The 20009-nt window shown below is 43.7% G+C and overlaps 1 protein-coding gene across 1 annotated transcript in view; it reads right to left on the bottom strand.

The window, feature by feature from the left end:
- USP32 (ubiquitin specific peptidase 32) overlaps positions 1 to 20009 on the bottom strand; it is a 220236-nt gene that overhangs the window by 123012 nt on the left and 77215 nt on the right. The window contains exon 2 of the mRNA XM_088446361.1: positions 12585 to 12715. Within this exon, the coding sequence (XP_088302487.1) occupies positions 12585 to 12715 (131 nt within the window). The remainder of the gene's footprint in view (positions 1 to 12584; positions 12716 to 20009) is intronic.

The raw sequence follows: 20009 nt of genomic DNA, 5'->3' as shown, positions 1-20009 counted from the left end.
AGTAATCCCCCCTTCCTGTGCCCCCAGTAGTAATCCCCCCTTCAAGTACCCCCAGTAGTAATCCCCCCTTCAAGTGCCCCAGTAGTAATCCCCCCTTCAAGTACCCCCAGTAGTAATCACCCCTTCAAGTGCCCCAGTAGTAATCCCCCCTTCAAGTGCCCCCAGTAGTAATCCCCCCCTTCAAGTGCCCCCAGTAGTAATCCCCCCTTCAAGTGCCCCCAGTAGTAATCCCCCCTTGTAGCCCCCACCAGTAGAGACACACGTTATAAAAAACAAAACAAAAAAAAAAACACTTACCTGAACCCCCCGCTCCTGCTCCCGCCGCCGATATCCGCTACTCCCGACCATTCTCCAGGGCCGCTTTGCATTATGGGAGAGACGTCGTCATGACGACGTCTCTCCCATTACCCACTGCGGGAGCCGGAAGATGGCTCCCGCAGTGGGAGCTACAGCAGCCGATGAGAGTCTGACAGACTCTCATCAGCTGCTGAAACACACAGTTGCCGGCTCCGGCGGCTGTGTGTTTGGCACTGTGTAGCGCTGACCGAACTCCGTCCGGTCAGCGCTACACGCGCGGTGCAGACTGTGTCACAGAGACACAGTCTGCACCACTGAAATCTGCATGGTCGCGGCCGCGGCGCCCTTCACTACGTGGCGCCTTACGCGGCCGCGTACCATGCGTAACCATAGAACCGGCCCTGAACATGGCACTGCAGAATCACTACTATTTACGTAATGCGTAATTCAAGTCCAAATGAGGGCTGTAACAACATTACATAAGTAGTAATGAAAATGCATTTAGCACAAATATGAAACCAAGCTGACAAAAATAATTTATATGGGGATTTGTTCTGCTCTGTAATTTAACAGATTATCCGTGTTATTTACACTACACACTCATTTAAGTAAGCATGTGGTTTTGTATTTCATGCTATTCTAATATCATATAGATATGTGACGCTTAACGGATTTATGCAGACATATTTACAAATCAAACTCCCCAGACTCTAGCACAGTGGCAATACAACTTTCTGTACTTCACCTACCACATCCCCAAAAACACAGCCTAAAAACATCAAAAGTAAAATTTGTTCAAAAGTAGAACTCCCTATTCTAATATAAGCTGCTTGTGTCTCGAACTTTCAGTTTTGACACAGTCAACTATTTTTTGTGTTCCGACTAAAACTATACAAGAATGATTTCCAATGTAAACTAATTTTCTTGAACACTGTTGCAAAGAAACTGTTGTTGGTCAGGCTTTGAATACTTCTTGTGAATGATCATGAATCTGGCAAGGATCACTGTAAGCCCTGCCCATCATGCACACGAATGCTAAATGTATAGACATTGGATAAAATTGGATAGTGTGACCTTCGTTCATTATTAATTCTCTGTAGAATCCATGTACGTGTGCAGATTATCAGTTATAGGATGATATAATCAATATGTCTCGAAGAGACGCTGCTCTTATCGCTATAGAGATAAGAAATCACTGTCTTAGAATTAGAGCGCATACAGAGAATTATTTGTTAAGTTCAGATCTGGCTAATGCATAACAGTTTTGAATGATTATTGTTCAGTATATGTACAGTGCCTTGCAAAATTATTCACCCCCCTTCCCCCTGGCTTTTTACCTTTTTTTGTAATATTACATCCTGTAATTTATTTATTTTTTTAGCTGAATTTTATGTGAGGGATCTGCACAAAATAGTCTAATTTGGTGAAGTGAAATGAGAAAAATATATATAAAAAAGAATCTTTATAAATAAAATTCTGAAAATTGGCATGTGCATATGTACTTTGTACCCCCTTTGCTATGAAGCCCCTCAAAAGTTCTGGTGCAACCAATTACCTTCAGAAGTCACATAATTAGTGAAATTAAGTCCACCTGTGTGAAATCTAAGTGTCACATGATCTGTCAGTATAAAAACACCTTTTGTGAAAGACCCCAGAGGTTGCTACACCACTAAGCAAGAGGCATCACACCATGAAGACCAAGGAGCTCTCCAAACAAGTCACGGACAAAGTTGTTGAGAAGTATAATTCTGGGTTGGGTTATAAAAAAATATCCAAATCTTTGATGATCCCCCCCCCCAGAGCACCATCAAATCCATCATCATCAAATGTAAAGAACATGATACCACAACAAACCTGCCAAGAGAGGGCCGCCCACCAAAACTCACAGACCGGGCAAGGAGGGTATTAATCAGAGAGGCATTACAGAGACCAAAGGTAACCCTGAAGGAGCTGCATAGTTCCACAGCAGAGACTGGTGTATCTGTGCATGTGACCGCAATAAGCCGTACACTCCATAGAGCTGGGCTTTATGGAAGAGTGGCCAGAAAAAAAGTAATTAGTGATAAAAATAAGAAGACACAATTTGAGTTTGCCAAAAGGCATGTGGGCGACTCCCCAAATGTATGGAGGAAGGTTCTCTGGTCAGATGAGACTAAAAGTTAACTTTTCGGCCACCAAGGAAAACGCTTTGTCTGACGCAAACCCAACACATCCCATCACCCCAAGAACACCATCCCCACAGTGAAAACATGGTGGTGGCAGCAAATTGCTGTGGGAACGTTTATCAGCAGCAGGAACTGGGAAACTGATCGAGTCGAGGGAGAGATGGATGGTGCTAAATACAGGGATATTCTTGAGCAAAACCTGTTTCAGTCTGCCTGTGATATGAGACTGGGACGGAGGTTCACCTTCCAGCAGGACAATGATCCGAAGCATACTGCTAAAGCAACACTCAAGTGGTTTAAGGGGAAATATTTAAATGTGTTGGAATGGCCTAGACAAAGCACAGATCTCAATCCAATTGAGAATCTGTGGTCAGACTTGCAGATTGCTGTTCACAAGCGGAAACCATCCAACATGAAGGAGATGGAGCAGTTCTGCCTTGAGGAATGGGCAAAAATCCCAGGGGCAATATGTGGCACGCTCATAGAGACTTATCCAAAGCGACCTGCAGATGTAATTGCCGCAAAAGGTGGCTCGACAAAGTACTGACTTTAGAGGGGTGAATATTTATGCACGCTGAAGTTTTCTGTTATGTTGTCCTAAATGTTGTTTGATTCACAATATAAAAATAACAACTTCACAGTTGTAGGCATGTTCTGTGAATGAAATGATGCACACCTTCAAACAATCCATTTTAATTCCAGTTTGTGAGGCAACAAAACATAAAAAATACAAAGGGGGGTGACTACTTTTGCAAGGCACTGTACATGAATTATAATCGTACAACGTGGAAAATGGCAGATAAACTGTCTGAATCATTTGATTTGATCATCAAGATGCTTGATCTTCAAGACAGTCATACATTGCGCAGTGTATTCAGGCACTCAGTTATCATAGCAGCAAATTTGCTGATAACGACCAATCGTTACGACAACTTTAAGTCGTCCAGTGTGCAAGGACAATGTAACCGACTATGTGCGCTCCTGCGCGTCGTCCAGTGACCTCGTCCATCGGACCTACATGAAGGTCAGATGGGCGACAGTCAGCGGGGGCCATGTCGTTCCGTAGTTGCCAGCATCAGCAAGTGGGTATGGACTTGCCGATGCCGGAACCCCGCCGGGTCCCGTCGCGAGCGAGGTCGGTACACACTAGACAGTCTCGTGTATACCCGTCTTTATCTAAATATTTGGCTCCATGACAACACTGCTTAAGTACAATCTAAAGTTCAAGATAAAAAGTTACATATAGAGTAGACAGGCAATCTCATACAATGAAATAAATGGGCAAACACAAGTTTTCCTGGGAGGAGGAACATGCACCATTCAAGTAGTTAGGGGACGGCATAATCTTTTATCAGAAACCAAAGTGGAAAGATTTCCAAAAGCAGAAGAGGCAGCCATTTCATGGGCTGACCAATATTGAAGCACAGTTCACTAATAGCTCGCACAGTCAACGAGGAATCCATTAATAAGTAAAAACCATCATTTTGTAAATTTCATGTCATATTAGTACATTTTTTAAACTACATTAGATTCAAACAACGTTTTAAGTAAAGGTTTTCAAACTCCGCCATTACATTCCAGGATTTAAGGATATCCATGCATGAGAACAGATGACCTATTTAGTACCTCAGGCAATTTGAGTTTTTGTGCCTGAATTTGATTTAAAAATCTGGACCCAAGTGAAGTTTGGGAAGCTCTGTTCTATGGTGCTCCAGTTATTAACGGACATAAAAATAATCCCATTTCTTGGGAGTTCAAATGCAATATCTAATTTGCTATCTCTCCATTTTTATAATTTTTAAGTAGTCTTCCCCTTTTACACTTTTTTATTTTATGTTTTTCAAAGTTCAACAAAACACTTTTTCTTAGAGGACATGCTGCAAATAGCAACTATATACTGGTTATGTCTGAATAAATTTATGCCTATTAGGAGCACAAATGAATATCTTATGATATAGGGGGGGTACAGGTTTAGGGCCCCCTGGGGGGAAATTCGGGTTAGGCATACCCCGGGAGGGTTAGGTTTAGGGTGCGAGAAAAGGGATTTAGGGTTAGGCACCGCCGGGGGGAGGTTAGGGTTAGGCACCACTAAGGGAGCATTAGGGTTGGGGGGAGAGAGGGGAGGAATAGGGTATTTACCTGTCAACTCATCACTACTCAGCCACCAGTATTTCATACCCATTACATTTGATTACATTTATATACAGAGCAAATAGTGTTGTGATAGACACAGCCTGTACAACCTTATTATTTCATAGATAGTAGGTCAGAGCTAAAAGTAACAACCAGGTAGGTAAAATGAGTAATAATTTACTCTCTTATTCTATAACTGGCATACAGTACTGTATGTTGCTCCCAGCAAACCCATTCTGGGATGCGAACTTTGGCAATCCATTACTGAGCAGAGATCAGGCTCAAAAATGGTTTCTACACTGCAGTACAGCTGTAAGGGAACTCCACAATCAAAGTGTTTTCATTGCTACATAAATGTAAAACAAAGCTATCAGTGGAAAGTAAGAAAAAAAAATATTATTTTAACCCGCTCATTAACTGTTATATGACCAGCTAATTTCTATTTCCATAATTTAAAAAAAAAATGTATGTATAATAATCATATATATATTCATTCATTTAAGAACCAATACAGTAATATATTATTCACAGTTAATTCTGCACAGTTCATATTATCACAGGTATGTAATTGGCTAATTATGACAAATACAGGAATGCAAAACGTGTGTACTTTACAGTGTTTACTATAGTTATATGGTCCAGACACGCAAATCAACTATATATTAGTTTGAAGAGATGAATTATATAATTTTTCCCCCGCCTGATAAAGTTGACAAGGATTTACAAATTAATAACACCTGTGAAGAAAATAAATGGATCCCAGCATCCTATCCTGCAATATAATTTATTTGTTCTCATAGGCAATAGGCATAGGCAATAAAATATGTGTTCGTGACATATGTGTTCGTGACAAATAAGTTGTTCCTTCTTTGGACTTGGTAGTCCAGTTATAGAACCGAGGAGAGAGGAGACAGAGGAAGAACCTCTAGAGGAGGAAACACATAAGAGGAACAATCTGTAAGAACACAAGTCACACCACAATAACAGAGAAGCAGTGCAGAGAGAGCATATAGTGTCCCCTGTGGAATCAGATTTAACGGTGAGTACCAAAATCCTGTTTTTGCAGTCATCCACAGGGGACACGGGAGTCAAGACTGTGGGGACGTCCCAAAGCTACCCCCACGGGAGGGAAAGCGCTGCGACACCTGCAGAACTGAACGGCCAAACTGAGCGTCAGAAGCCACAAAAGTGTCAATCCTGTAGAACCGAACAAATGTGTGAGTCCCCGACCAAGTGGCTGCTCGGCAAAGCTGAGAAACAGAAAACCCTCGGGCAGCCACCCAAGATGCCCTGATAGAGCGCGTAGGATGCATTGAGATGGAGGCAGGTGGAGACCGGGATGCCGCTAAATAAGCCTGACTGATAGTCAGCCGTATCCAACATGCCAGGACCTATTTAGCAGCAGGCCATCCTCGTTTGGCCGCTTCGTACAGAACAAACAAGGAATCATAATTGTGCAATTGAGCAGTCCGGTCCACGTATATCCTTAGGGCGTGAACCACATCCAAGGAATGTGAGGAAGGAAGGTCCTCCTCCAACACCGGAACCACAATAGGTTGGTTGATATGAAAAGAAGAAAACACTTTATGCAAAAAGGCAGGGCGAGTACACAGCACTGCCCAATCCGTATGAAAAATCAGATAGGGAGTGTGGTATGAAAGACCTCCAAGCTTCGAGATTTTCCTAGCTGACGCCAAAGCCAGCAAAAGAAGTCTTCCAAAAAAGATATTTCAAATCAGCAGTCTCCAATGGTTCAAATACGGAAGACTGAAGGAAGTAAAGAACTAAATTAAGATCTTAGGGGGCCGTAGGAGGAACAAAAGGCGGCTGAATGCCCTGCAAAAAGCCGGAACCTGATCCTTTAAAGATCCCAGGCGAAGGCCCGCATCCAGACCTGATTGAAGGAACCCCAAGAGACGGCCAAAACGAAAAGATGAGGTATGAAACCCCGTTCTTTAACACCATGCCACGTAGGCCTTCCAAATCCGATAACAACAGGCCGAGGTCATTGGCTTCCTAGCCCGGAGCATGGTAGGAATTAATGCTCGTGGAATACCCTTCCATTTCAAGAGCGTGGTTTCAACAGTCACGCCATCAAATGCAGCCCTGCTGAAGGAGGTGCAGACGAAGAGGCAGCGGCCAAGGATCTGCCGCGAGAAGCATTTGACGGTCTGAGAACCAGGCCCTGCAAGGCTAGTTCAGAGCTATCAGAATGACCCTGACCTTCTCCCGTTTGATGCACTTGAGCACTCCAGGAAGAAGGGGAAAAGGTGGGAACAGATAAACAAACTGGAACAGCCACGGGGATGTCAGCGCGTCCACTGCCAGCGCCTCCGGGTCCCGGGTTTGGGAGCAATAATGAGGGAACTGATGGTTGTGTCTGGATACCATGAGATCGATCTAGGGCCTGCCCCATCGCTGAATCAGCTCTTGGAAAACCTGAAGATGAAGAGCACATTCCGCTGGATGAAGATCCGGGCGATTTAGGTAATCCAATTCCCAGTTGTCGACAATTGGAATGAATACACCTGACAGAGCCAATGGAGAATGGTAGAGAGACTTCCCTCATGGCTCCCCGGTTTCGAGTTCCTCACTGTCGATTTATGTAAGATTGCGCGATTGCGTTGTCTGACTGAACTCGAATGGCCAGCCTGCGCAGAAGAGGAAAGGAGTTGCGCATGGCATTTTAAACTGTCCTGAGTTCAAGAACATTTATCGGGAGGAGGCCTTCTTTGGTGGCTACAGTCCAACCATCTCCTGGCTGGGAGGCGTTTCAGCTTGTGGGAATGGGTTATTCTGACGACAGATGCCAGTCTCAGAGGCTGGGGAGCAATGGTTCTGGATCATCATTACCAGGGCTGGTAATGATGATCCAGAACCATTGCTGGTGATGGACCCTTGAGCAGAATATCGCCCAGATACGGGATTATAGTTACCCCTTGAAGACAAAGAAGAGCCACCACTTCATGGCCATAACCTTCGTGAATACCCTGGGGGCCGAGAATAGTCCTAACAGAAGAGCCCAAAATTGATAGTGTGTGTCCTGAATGGCAAATCTGAGAAACATTTGATGTGGCTCCCAGATGGGAATGTGTAAGTAAGCGTCTTTGATATCCAAAGACACCAGATATTCCCCTGGTTCCAGGCTTGCTGTCACAGAGCGCAGTGATTCCATCTTGAATTTGAAGATCATCAAGTGAAGATTTTTATGACTTCAGATTCAGAATAGGCCAAACCGAGCCGTCCGGCTTCGGGACCACGAAAAGATTACAATAGAAGCCGTGATTCCGCTGGTGTCTGGGAACTGGAACCACTACCTCTGAATCTAGGAGCTTTGTGATAGCCTGCTGTAACACCCGCCTCCTCATTTCCGGGGCAGGAAGCCCGGTCATTAAGAAACGAGGAGAAGGATGGCTCGCAAAATCTATAAAGGCAACCCTGTAAAACTAGATTTCGGACCTAGGCGTCTGAACAAGTTTGAAGCCACACTTTCTTGAACAGAGAAAGAAGAGCTCCCACCATGGGAGCCCCTAAATGTGCTGGTAGCCCGTCATGCCACAGGCTTGTCGGCAGGTTTATCTTGACGGCGAGGGGGGCAGCTGCACTTCCTCTGCCTCTTGTTCTTCTTGAAGCCGCAGAGGAACCTCTTGCACGACCTCGAAACTTCGTGGGGACCCGAAAGGAAGTTCCTAAAAAAGATCTTCATGGTAACGGAGCTGGCAAGGAAGAGGAAGGTAGAAAAGTGGACTTGCCTCCAGTGGCCTGAGCGATCCACTTATCCAACTCAGGGCCAAAAAGTATATCCCCGGTGAAAGGCAATGCCTCCACCGCCTTCTCTGACTCAGCATCAGCTTGCCAGGAGCGGTGCCATAGAGCCCTGCGAGCAGCGTTTGCTGAAGCTGAAATCCCGGAGCCCATTAAACAGACATCCCTGGAAGCCTCACCAAGATAGATTGCTGATTCTCTAATGTGCTCCCCTAAAGTAAGGAGCTCTGATCTCGGCGTCCCCAAACGTAAAACTTCTTGCTAACACTTAAGTCCATTGTTCAATAGCCTTATTGACCTAGGATCCTACAAGGGCCGGGCGAAGGAGAATCCCAGCTATGGTATATATGGATTTTAATGTTGTTTCCAACTTACGGTCAGTAGGCTCCTTTAAGGAAATAACTCCTGGAACTGAGAGGGTAGTTTTCCTGGAGAGACGGGATACAGAGGAGTCCACTGGTGGAGGAGATTCCCATTGAGTCCTATTGCCTGTAGGAAATAGGATGAAAGAAGTTATTTAGAAATCTGGAGCTTCTTGTCTGGATGTTTCCACGCCAACGCAAACTGATCGAGTTCCCGTGAGATAGGAAGTGTGATAGCAGAACATTGTTTAGCAAAAAGGGAGGTCATAGCCAGGGAGTCCTCATCCGAAACCTTAAGTACCTGGCGTACCGCTAGATTGAGAGCATCTAGCCCCTGAGGACCCTTCAACTCCTGAGGATCCTCCTCTGGAAGCATCTCTTGCTCTGAATCCTGAAGATCTCCCTCCTCTACTAGAGACACTCAGTTGTCCTCTGACTCAGACTGCAGAATCGCTGGAACGGCTCTCTTCCTGGCCAGAGGTTGTGGTGGAGCCACCTGGACCTGTGAACTAAACTTTCCAAAGAACGCGATAAGGTCTGAGCGCAGGCCGGCTCAGCAAATTCTCAAGAAGCCTCCCTTTCTTTGCGGGACTCTGCTAGTTCTGCAGAGAGATCCACCTACAGTGTTCTCCCCAGAAAATGTTTCCAGACGGGTGGCATCAAAAAGTAGCCGGGTGGGTGCCTTAATAATAGCAATAATAAAAATTTTAAACCCTGACCTTATAATGATTTAAACTTGAATTAACATTTTATATATTAATTATACTCTTCTTATTAGAGGCCCAGTCGTCCGATTATGAAAAAGCTGCAAAGTCTGTAGGATCTGGTCCTTTTTATACAACTCCAGATACTGTCCCCACTTGCAGGCTCCCAAAGTGCCGGGTGGTAGGCTGTTTCTTGCCGGGTGGTGCACCCGCAAAAAACAGCCTGGGGAGAACACTGCGCCATGACCCCAGCTTGGGTGGACCAAGGAGTGGAGTGGAGGGTTCCTGGACCTGGGTAGACCCCCTGGGAGTAGGGTCCCCAGAGTCACATGACGAACATAAAAGTGCACCTTCTGAATGAGCCTGGATGAATTTAGAATTACACTTTTTACAGGCGTACAACTTCTGAGAAACCTTAGAGGCACAACCACTGCCTGTCATACTTGTACAGTGACAGATAGCAATATTCCACTTACACTCAGACACACAGAGAAGGAGAGAGGGAAGATAGATATATATATATTAGAGAGAGAGAGAGAAAATGACAGCAATAGATGGGGAGGAGTGTCAGACAATCCTCAATAAGGCTCCCTTCCAAACAGTATCCCCAATACCTCACTGTCCTCTGTGTAGACAAGGCAGGAATAGTGCTGCTGTATCATTTGTGGAACGGTCACAGGGAGCTGCTGCTGTGCTGAACGATCAGAGCGTCTGTGTAGCTGTGATCCTGTAATGGCGGCAAGTGACAGAACGCAGGAGTAGTAACGCGCTCTCTCCTCTCCGAGTCAGGGAGAAGCTCTGCCCCCTCAGGAAATGTCCGCCTACACTGAGCTATCTGGGTACGGAGGCAGCTCCTACAACCACGGCTTGTTGAAAACCAACGCTTCCCCTGCTGCGGGGGAAGGCTGTAAGTACTTACTCCGCCATTGCCGCCGATGCATGGTAGACCGTGGGGGATTCGAACCCAGCCGCGCGAAGCTGCGACGGGTCCCCTGCTCACCCCATAATGTGGCACTCTACACTGAGCTGTCTGGCTATGGAGACAGCTCCTATATTGAATACCGGCACTTCCCCTGTTAGCGGGAAAGGCTGGAAGCACTGACCGGCATTTGTGAAAACTGGCTGTGGGATGAGTCATGGACAGGGACCTGGCGCACGCCTTAAGAAGCGGCGACGGGTCCCTCCGGCGGCTCCAGCGTTGCTGGCAGACAGGGGCAAACTGTCTGCCTGTGAAGAATGAGAAAGTAAGAAAAAAACATTAAAAGTAAAAAAATATTATATATATTTTCTGAGAGACTGCCCAGGGACCAGCTCCCTCGAGGCACTTTTCTAAAAACTGTAGAGGTGAGGAGCATAGAGGTGGGGGGGAGCCAGTCACACTTTCTAAATTCTTTAAGTGCCGGCTTCACTCTGCATCCAGTCTATACCCCAGTCTTGACTCCAGTGTCCCCTGTGGAAAAGAAATTTAACACATTCTTGCGATCTGATACAAATATAATGAGATGTATAATTTCATAAACTGCTGCAAATGTGTATGCAGATGATATGCAAAAATATGCAAATATCGCAGCCACCGGGAGATGTATTGAGACGCCCACCTGCGGCTTTGCAAAACCAAGCATCTGCATACAAAGAAACCACATCATTCGATTATCGCAGTCCTGAGTAAGCCTATGGTCCCACAGAATGGCCGCGGGAATTGAGACACTGGAGCCACATTTATTGCGTACGGGATCGCAGATGCAGGATGTGAAAGGTCCCTGAAACAGTTGAGAAACGCCTGTGTTCTTCGCTGCCACTCCCTATTACCTCCCCCCAAACGCTCCCTGTCAATTACATTGCAAAAAAGAAAAGTCACTACGAGCGACTACAGTAATGTAACTTGACGCATGCGTCCCTCTTATATGCAATCACAGTTTACGGATAATCGCTCAACTCCGACAGTGCACCATAAATTTAATTTAATTATTTTGTGGCAAGCTGTTTTTTCTTTGTTTAAAACAAGGGTAGGGCAATGCAAGGGCTGCCTCAGTCTCTCTGGAAATCTCTGTGGGATTTTTATTTTTACAACTCCATTCCTGACTCCTGTCCTGATGAGTCCTGTTAAAAGGTGCTGCTGCTGCTGCAAGCCTGTAACAGCAAAGAATACAAATACAGCTGTCCCCAGAGCCTCCACACTCTCACTCTCCCCTCAGTCTGCCTCCTATCCCTTCTACTACTGTCTACTGCGAGACTCCAGTGACCGTCTCTCTCTGTATCTAGCCAACTGCAGTAGTGGCGTGCTTTATATACAGCTAAGATCAAAATTCACTCCTTTCCTGCCAGCTGAAGTTCGTCCCCACCCCTTTCAATGAGTGACAGTGGTAGCAGGACAGCGCGAGTACCACAAGCACCCGCTGCATCCAGTACTGTGCCGCTCGCGAATGTGATCACTGAGACTGTAGGCAGTCACTGTGGGACAAGCTACGAGAATCCTGTTAATATAAGAGATTTGGTGTAAACATTCCCAGGGAATTTGGGCACCTGAAACTGGCCAGGATCCCTGGATTGGATTCTCTAGTCACAACACATTGTGTTCTATGTAGAACGTTATGCGAGTGTTGCTGGAGTGCATGTCACATCATGTGGGTGCCACAATGATTATTTTGTTGGGTGTTTTCACATAGGTGGAGAGCCTCTGGGTCGAGTAAAACCCAGTCTAGGGCTTTGAAAATTACCCGATTAGTATATATGTTTATATAGTTGTCACCAACACCTAAGTATTTGTCACTGTATGTTAAGCCAACATCAACATTTTTCTCTTTATTTATACTTTATACACAAGTAAATGTGAAAGATAATGGATTTTTTTTTTACCATGAGTGGTCCTCAGCGGCCCCCGGCTCCCAACCGTCTATCTTTACATATCATAAAAACATAAGTTTGTATGCAAGTGAAAAACAAAAGTATTTCATAAATCTAATATTCGTTGTGACCATGCAGTTGCGAAATCATTATTAAATTCTATGGGACAAAATAGAAGGACAAAATATTCACAACAATGTTCATATCACTCATACGGAGCTGTAATTTTTAAAATAATGATATATTAAATGAGTGATTTTATTAGCAATATGTGCTATAATGTGAATGGCTACCATTGGAAAACAATTTCTTACCTCTGCAACCTTTGGAGGAACACCATCACCTAACACTTCCCTGATGAAACACTGCTGGCTCATGTAATAAGAAGGACCACCACATGTTCGTTTGAATGCATCTTTCAGCCTCTTCAGTTCTACATCCGTCACTATATTAGAAAAAACAAAAATAAATCCCAGGTTATTTATCAACATTTATTAACAATTACTTAGAGCGCCAGCATATTCTATTGTGCTTTACAATTGGGTCATGTTTTATAGATAATCAACTGTGGCATTCAATGATTTAAAGAGTAATGATTAGTAAAATAGAAATAAAAATAAAAAAATCAGAATTACAAGGGTGGACTTCGAGGCAGTGCAGGAAGCAGACAGCCATAAAAGGGGCATGAACCAGCGGGGTAGACAATAAGATATACGGTGCTAGAATTAGCACAGTCACAGTTCCTCTTTCCTGTCTGGGGTGTCTCTCTCTGCTCTTTTGCTTCTAGCACACTCAGCTGTTGCAACAAACAGATGCAGACCAGAGTGTGCTAGAAGCACCAGAGCAGAGAGCGATACCCCAGGCAGGAAAAAGGAACTGCACAGGTCGTGACAGGTGCAGAGTGCTATAATGAACACTAATTGCTTTTAAGATTTAAATATGAACATTTTTTATCTTTACCTTCATTAGGTTCAAAAAGATTTTGTCTTCTACTAGCCAAAAGTACGTGAAAAACACACTAATATCTCTTCCACAGACAGCCTAAATACCTGTTTTTTGCCAGTGCATGCGCGCCAACTCAGGTCTAGACTATGTATGAAAGGAGCCGACCCGGGATAGAGTCCCAGGTCCACGGCCCTGCTCTGTACCAGGGTTGAGGACTGAAGCTGGATACACACTTAACGATATTTTCAATGATTTGTCCGATCCCGACGGATCAGAACGAGAAAATAGTTTAATGTGTACCCAGCTTGAGACCCGGAAAATTCACGTGTTCATAGACCAGTGTATTTCCTGGGTCGTCTGTTTGTAAACGGGCTTTAAAAAGGAGCAAGAAACATTCATAATTTAAAACAAAAACAAATTGAACGCGATGTTTAATAGCAGAGTTCCCCGAACTATTCAATTGTCCCCATCGCGTCCTGCACTTAAGTCAGATGATGCCTTTTACGGCGCCCAAAGCCGGGTGTTTAGTCGTGGTAGCTGCATTCTACGACCTAAGTGCTGGACGCAATACTGTTAGAGCATGCGCTGACCCGGAAACCAGCATCGCGGCAATAGTTTAGTCTCATATCTGCTTGCACAAGCGGAGGCTGCAAGCAGAAATCCTCTAGTCAGGGTTAACAGCGCAGCCAAATGAATTGCTCCTGGCGCTATTCAATATCACGTTCAATTGAATTCCCCTTAAAGTGCTTTACAGTTGCATTTAAAAACACAAGATACAAAATAAAGTCAACAGAAGTACAGCTAAGCATTGTATTTTTAAGGAACTAAAGGGGCATTAATGAAATGCTTGCGTAAACAGGTACGTCTTGAGTATGTTTTCAAGGGTTCATCAGTGTAGGCCTCTCGAACTGAGAAGTGAGTTCCATTTACTATAAATGTGACAAAAAATGAAATGTACTGTAACAATGCATTTTCCTGATAAGCCTAAGTTTCAAAACCCTAGGTAATACATAAAATCACCTTACAATGAACACAACTGCCATATTTACTTTTGATATTAGTTTCACAATTTTCTTTCACTCATTTTACACCAGGTCTACACAATTGCTAGCCCCCTAAGGACTTTAACTTAATTTCCTCACCCTCTACATAGCTTTATAGACTTTTGAACACAGTTGTAATGGGTGTAGTAAATATTACCGCCGGCCGCGTGGCCGGCGGTTCAAATCCCGACAGCAGAGGCCCGGCAGAGGTGAAGCTCCCGATCGCTAATAAGGTAAGTATAGCTAACCCTATTTTTTTCCCCTAACCCTTCCTTAGGGGTGCCTAACCCTAACCTCCCTCCCGAGTGCCTAAACCTAACCCTCCCGGGGGGGGGGGGTGCCTAACCCTAAGTCCCCCCCTGGAAGCCCCTAACCTAACCCTGTCCGCGGCCGGCTTACCTTCGATCGGTATGCTGGGTACCCGGCGTAGGTCTAATGACAGGCGGGAAAGGATTACGGGTCTGCAAGGGGATGTAGTCAGCATCCCGGCATGCGAGATGCAGATGATCGAAATACTGGTGACGAAATGCTGACACGTCGGGATCCCGGCACCAGAATCACGAAGGTTAGTATCTGGGGTTAGGAGGAGGGTAGGCTTATGCACCAATGAGCGGGGAGGTTAGGGTTAGGCACTAAGGGGATGGTTTAGGCACCGGGGAGTGAGAGTTAGGGGTAAGGATTAGTCTTACCTTATTTACCTAAGGGTGTCGCATTCTGATTGTTGGGATGCCGCTGTCGGTATTCTAACCAGCGGCATCCCGACTGTCGGTATCCCAAACCCAACCCGTCTGCAATAAGGAGGTTAATTATTATAATAATTTGATGATTGGGGGTGTAATTATTAGATGATCAGAGTTATTATAACTAAATGATGACTATGATGGGGCTATTTATTAGGATTACATGATGATGGTGGGGGACACATGATAGCGCATGTTAGCAGGGGGACTATGCAGACAAAATGGATGGGAGGAGGAAACTGTGTTGGCAATGGAGGTTGGCTAAGGAGAATGAATAAAGCAGAGTACACACCTGACGATATATAAGCCGTTATATCGCTAGTGCGACGTCGGGTGTGTACCACCGATATGTCTGAACAATGTTCACAGACATATCGCATCGGCTGTGCAGCATAGCTGATGGTTGAAATATCTGCAGATACATCTGCTGGTGTGTAAGGGTGACCCTTTGATCACCCGTACACATGCTGCAGGGACCTGGCAGTGAGTGACAGCTCAACTGGGCGGGCAAATTGAAATGCCCGACCAGTTGTAACGTCCTGCCTGACACATCGGGCAGACAATTGTTAAGTGTATACAATTATCAGATAGGTCAGCAGGACGACCTAGTGGGTACCCATCAAAAGTTTGAAGTGTAAGAAGGTTCATAGAGAATGAGCTTGAGGGGGAAGATCCAGGAATGAACTGAATCATAAAACTGAGATAGAGATGGGGTTTGATATGGCAGGAGGTGTAATGTTCTTAAGAGATGACCTGTGCTAAAAGGGGTGAAGCTATACGTATGGTGCTCTATTTATTATTAGATAACAGGTATATAAATTAGCCTGCCTCTCTGCATTAGTAACATTTTACAGTAGAAGGGCAGCTTTAACATTTCCTAATATCAGCAACAAGTCACAGGCATCCTATATTCACTGGCAACCAAGCAGGAGATACAAGGTCTGTGTTATACACTATCACTACAACATCACAGTGCAGTTACTTTGTAGGGAAGTAAGAGAAGGCACCTGGCAGATTTTTTTTTTTTTTTTTAAAGTGAAACTTGTTAAGAAAATTATGAAATGTACATGACTTATTTGCTGGGCTGAAAATTGCAAGCAAAGTAAACAGATGGGCTTGCCGAACAAAGACAGGAAACAAAACAGGTATATTACCATTTACAGATATTATGTATGTTAACATCTTATATCCAGAGCTAGATACATTTGTAGTTTCAGACAACAAATGAGTAAAAAAAAGTATAGGAATGTCATCTTTATGTTTACAGTGAAGGTGTGTTAAGTCCATGGTGCTTTGCCACAGAAATGAATGTCACAGTTCCTGGCTTTGAGCTCTATTGACTATTACAACTAGATTTATGATGTGAAGTTGAAGTCTTGTGAACATCACTGAAGCCATACTGTAGATACAAAGCAATACCCAAATTGTATATTTAAATGTTGGGACCCCTACCATAACAAAACCATGGTCTACAATTCTATTTCCTTAAAATAAGCAAGTAATTTCATAAGACTTTAGTCATCTTAAAATAATTTAATTTGTAATTGTACCATTTCATAAACAGAGAGCTTGCCCTACATACTACTAGGGGAAAATAAGTATGGGGGTTCCACCCTCGTTATCCCACCACTGGCTTATCAGCAAGCACATAGAACACACAGTACTATTAAGCTCACCCCAGGAGATTGTAGTTCAGTAAAACATATTACTTTGAACAGACAACTGTTATACACAGAATATTTGCATTTTGAAACAAGTAGCGGCAATCATGACTGGCTGTAGAGGGGACATAAATGATCCTATTTTAGCTTTCTTCAAAGAGAATCAAATAATATTTAAATAACCAAAAATAAAATGTCCGAAAGGCCAAATGCCTTGAGTAAGAAATAACCTTACAAAAGGTTACTGTCAAATAAGGTCATCTGTTATTCCTTTAGGATACTGGGAATGGTTTCATGTAATGTGTAATAGAGTGAGAGGTCCAATACACTACACAAGTGGTGCCTTAAGAACCCTTGTAGAAGCATATGTGTAAAGATAAATCAACGCCGAAGAAGCAATGGTCAGTTTATTTTAAGTAGACAACTCTCCCTAAGCAATGCATGTAGAGAACTATAAATAAATGTGGTATAAGCAGATTACATCATTATTGCAAATTACTTTTGCAGAGGGGCAAAAAGAAAAAGTACTTGATGCCTGTGTTTGGGAGGTTCCTTAAATTTTTTGAGGTATCACACGTTTTACAAATGGTACTCCTACAAACGAAGTGTACCACAATCTGAGCACTGGAGATCTGATACAAACTTGTTATACCTTGTGTGCAACAGTTTTTGTAAGTGTAGATTCACTTTTTATCTCTCCTTGATGACTGATGTACCTTTTTAATTTCTTATTGCTTAAAAGGGATTTACAAAAAATAGATAACTATGGACACCAGAAATTAAAGCCTTGTTCTACGTTATTTCCAAGCATTTAACACAAGTTCTACAAATCAAATAAATGCCATATGACGCTAACATTTAAAAAAAAATAATATAAGTGAATGGACCAATACACAAATATAATATTCTGACATTCTCAATTCACTTTGCTTATGCTGGGCATACTCTGGCAGATAAAATGCCTTTTAGGACAAAGCAATAAAGCAAATTTATTTAATTGAAACATTTCCTAATTGCAAATATACCCTGTATTACATCCCTCTTAATATGGGTCTTATTAATTTAACGCTCTCCATCTATAGAATAAGCGAGAAAGCGTGTGTCTGTCTTTCTGTTTGTCCCCACACAGAGCCCATTGATGTTAAGCCACACTACTAGTGCTCCTTATACATTGTGCCACACAGTAAAGCCCCTTACACAACACAGTATATACCACACATTAAATCCTCTTACACTACACAGTAATGCCCTTTACAAATTATGCCACATAGTAGTACAGCCCCTTATAACATTATGTCACACAGTAATGCCCCCAACACATTATGCCCTCCCAGCAACTCACCTCCCCGTGTCCCTCCTGCAGCCTCTCACATCCCCGTGTGCCTTCAGCAGCCAGCATGTGTGGATTTGGTGGGCCGCCATCTAATTACAGCTGGCACACCGGCAGGCAGCAGCAGACATGGACAGACAGCACCGGCACAATTTGAATTTGTCTAAGCTTGTGGACTAGCAGCCAATCAGGAGCCGCCATTGCCGATTGGCTGCCGGTCCACAGGCTCTGATTGCCTCGCGACTGGCGACGCTGTCTCTCCACGTCTGCCTGCAAGTGTGCAAGCTTTAATCAGCTGGGGGGCCTGCACCAATTCACCACCACTGACACCTGGGCCCCCCCTCGGCGGTCCTGACTGGACCGGCACAACTTGTGTGCGGTCCTGGGTGCAAAGGGGAGCGGCGGGCCAGAGAGATAGCTCAGACATCATAGCTGCCGCACCCCTTAGCTAACAGTGGGGTCCTTTTCAAGATCAATGGAATAGGGTTATAGGCAAGGACAATGTAAACAAATATAGGCTGCAGGTGTACTTCAGGGTCCAGTCTTCAAACTGGGCATCGCCGGGTATCCCAGCTAGTTTTTAATAATGACGAGTGAGATACAAGATATTGAATATATGTGAAAAATGGTTACCTGTATTGTTAATCCTAAGAATCTGCGGCCACATTTCCTGATATTAAACGCTGAACATTAGAGAAATTTACTAGAAGTGAATATAATTCATTGTACTTCCAGACGAAGCATACTGAAAGGCAGATGTTTCATAGACCCTAATGGAAACAGCCACCTTCCCCCATCTTCCTCAGCTCCAACCCCTCTCTAATCTTATGATATCCTTAAAATATGGCTAAATCTTGTTTTTGCTTACACAATTACGACACAGAATACATCAGATATTTAGGCTGCATATTTTATAAATGTATCTAGTGTATTCCAATATTTATTACATATTTGTACTTTTTACACTGTTAATGGAATAGTTTTTAAAAAAAAACATATTTGACTCAGAAACCATATCCGTAATTTGGAAAATCACAGGGTTCTAAATGTAAATAGACTAAAAACTAGTGAAGCACAAGAGATGCTCCTTTGAAGTACTATCATGATACAGACTGGTCATTACCTGAAGAGTCTGGTATTTATAAAGGCATGCGCCAGGTTAGTGCTGCTTGAACATAGTCAAAGACGACAAAAAAAATAAAGCTTTTATATAAGACAACTTTAAATCTAGTCAATGTACACTACATAAAATATGAAAATTTTCCCTAGGCTTTCCCCTCAGCAATGATAAAGCTATTTTTAACTTACTGTTATGACGAACTAGCGGCAGGGTTAAACAGTGTGTGAGGTTTTCTTTAGAGAAGCTGCCTAGGCAAGCTGAGTATGACAACTGGTTGGTGAAGGAAGATTTATGTATAAAACAACCCTATTTACTCCCCCAAGCTTCTCTTCAAATGTTTACTGTAAATGTTTAAAAAGAAAGAAAAAAAAAAGTCAGTCTGAAAATCAGGAATCAGAAATATCTACATGTAAACAAAGTGATGTAGAATGTCTCTTAAGCCCATGTAGGAGTTTTGTTGGAGCACCTTCCTATAATGGGGTAAATATATGGGGCTGAATTTTTTTTCCTTATTATATACGAGGTTTTCCCTGTGTAATATAAAAGTTGGAAAATATTTTCGTAAAAAAAAAAAAAGGAGTGATCGCAATCCATAATTTGGGATTCGGACATTAAATCCACCCAGTATTTGGCAGAGAAGCAAGGGGAAAAAATGTGGCAGGTTTGAGGTTCTGGCGGTTTTGCTGTGGTTTACTGGTAGAATTATACCCAGCAGATTGACCAAGCACAAACCACACGGTTGATGCTAGATCCTATGTGGAGAAAGGACCTCTGTGACGTATCAACCACGTGACCGCTGCAGGAGGGCTGGACCGCTCCTGTGTTACCATCCACATGGGCATAGAGTGAGAATAAATATTTGTGGCGAGCGTAGCGAGCCACCGTGCCCGAAGCGTGGCG

This window comes from Taudactylus pleione, unplaced genomic scaffold (assembly GCF_031769625.1).
Source record: "Taudactylus pleione unplaced genomic scaffold, aTauple2 ptg000397bl, whole genome shotgun sequence".
In the NCBI taxonomy this organism is placed as follows: Eukaryota; Metazoa; Chordata; class Amphibia; order Anura; family Myobatrachidae; genus Taudactylus; species Taudactylus pleione.
The sequence above is the reverse complement of the archived record's forward strand: the minus strand, read 5'-3'. Positions and strand labels throughout refer to the sequence as shown.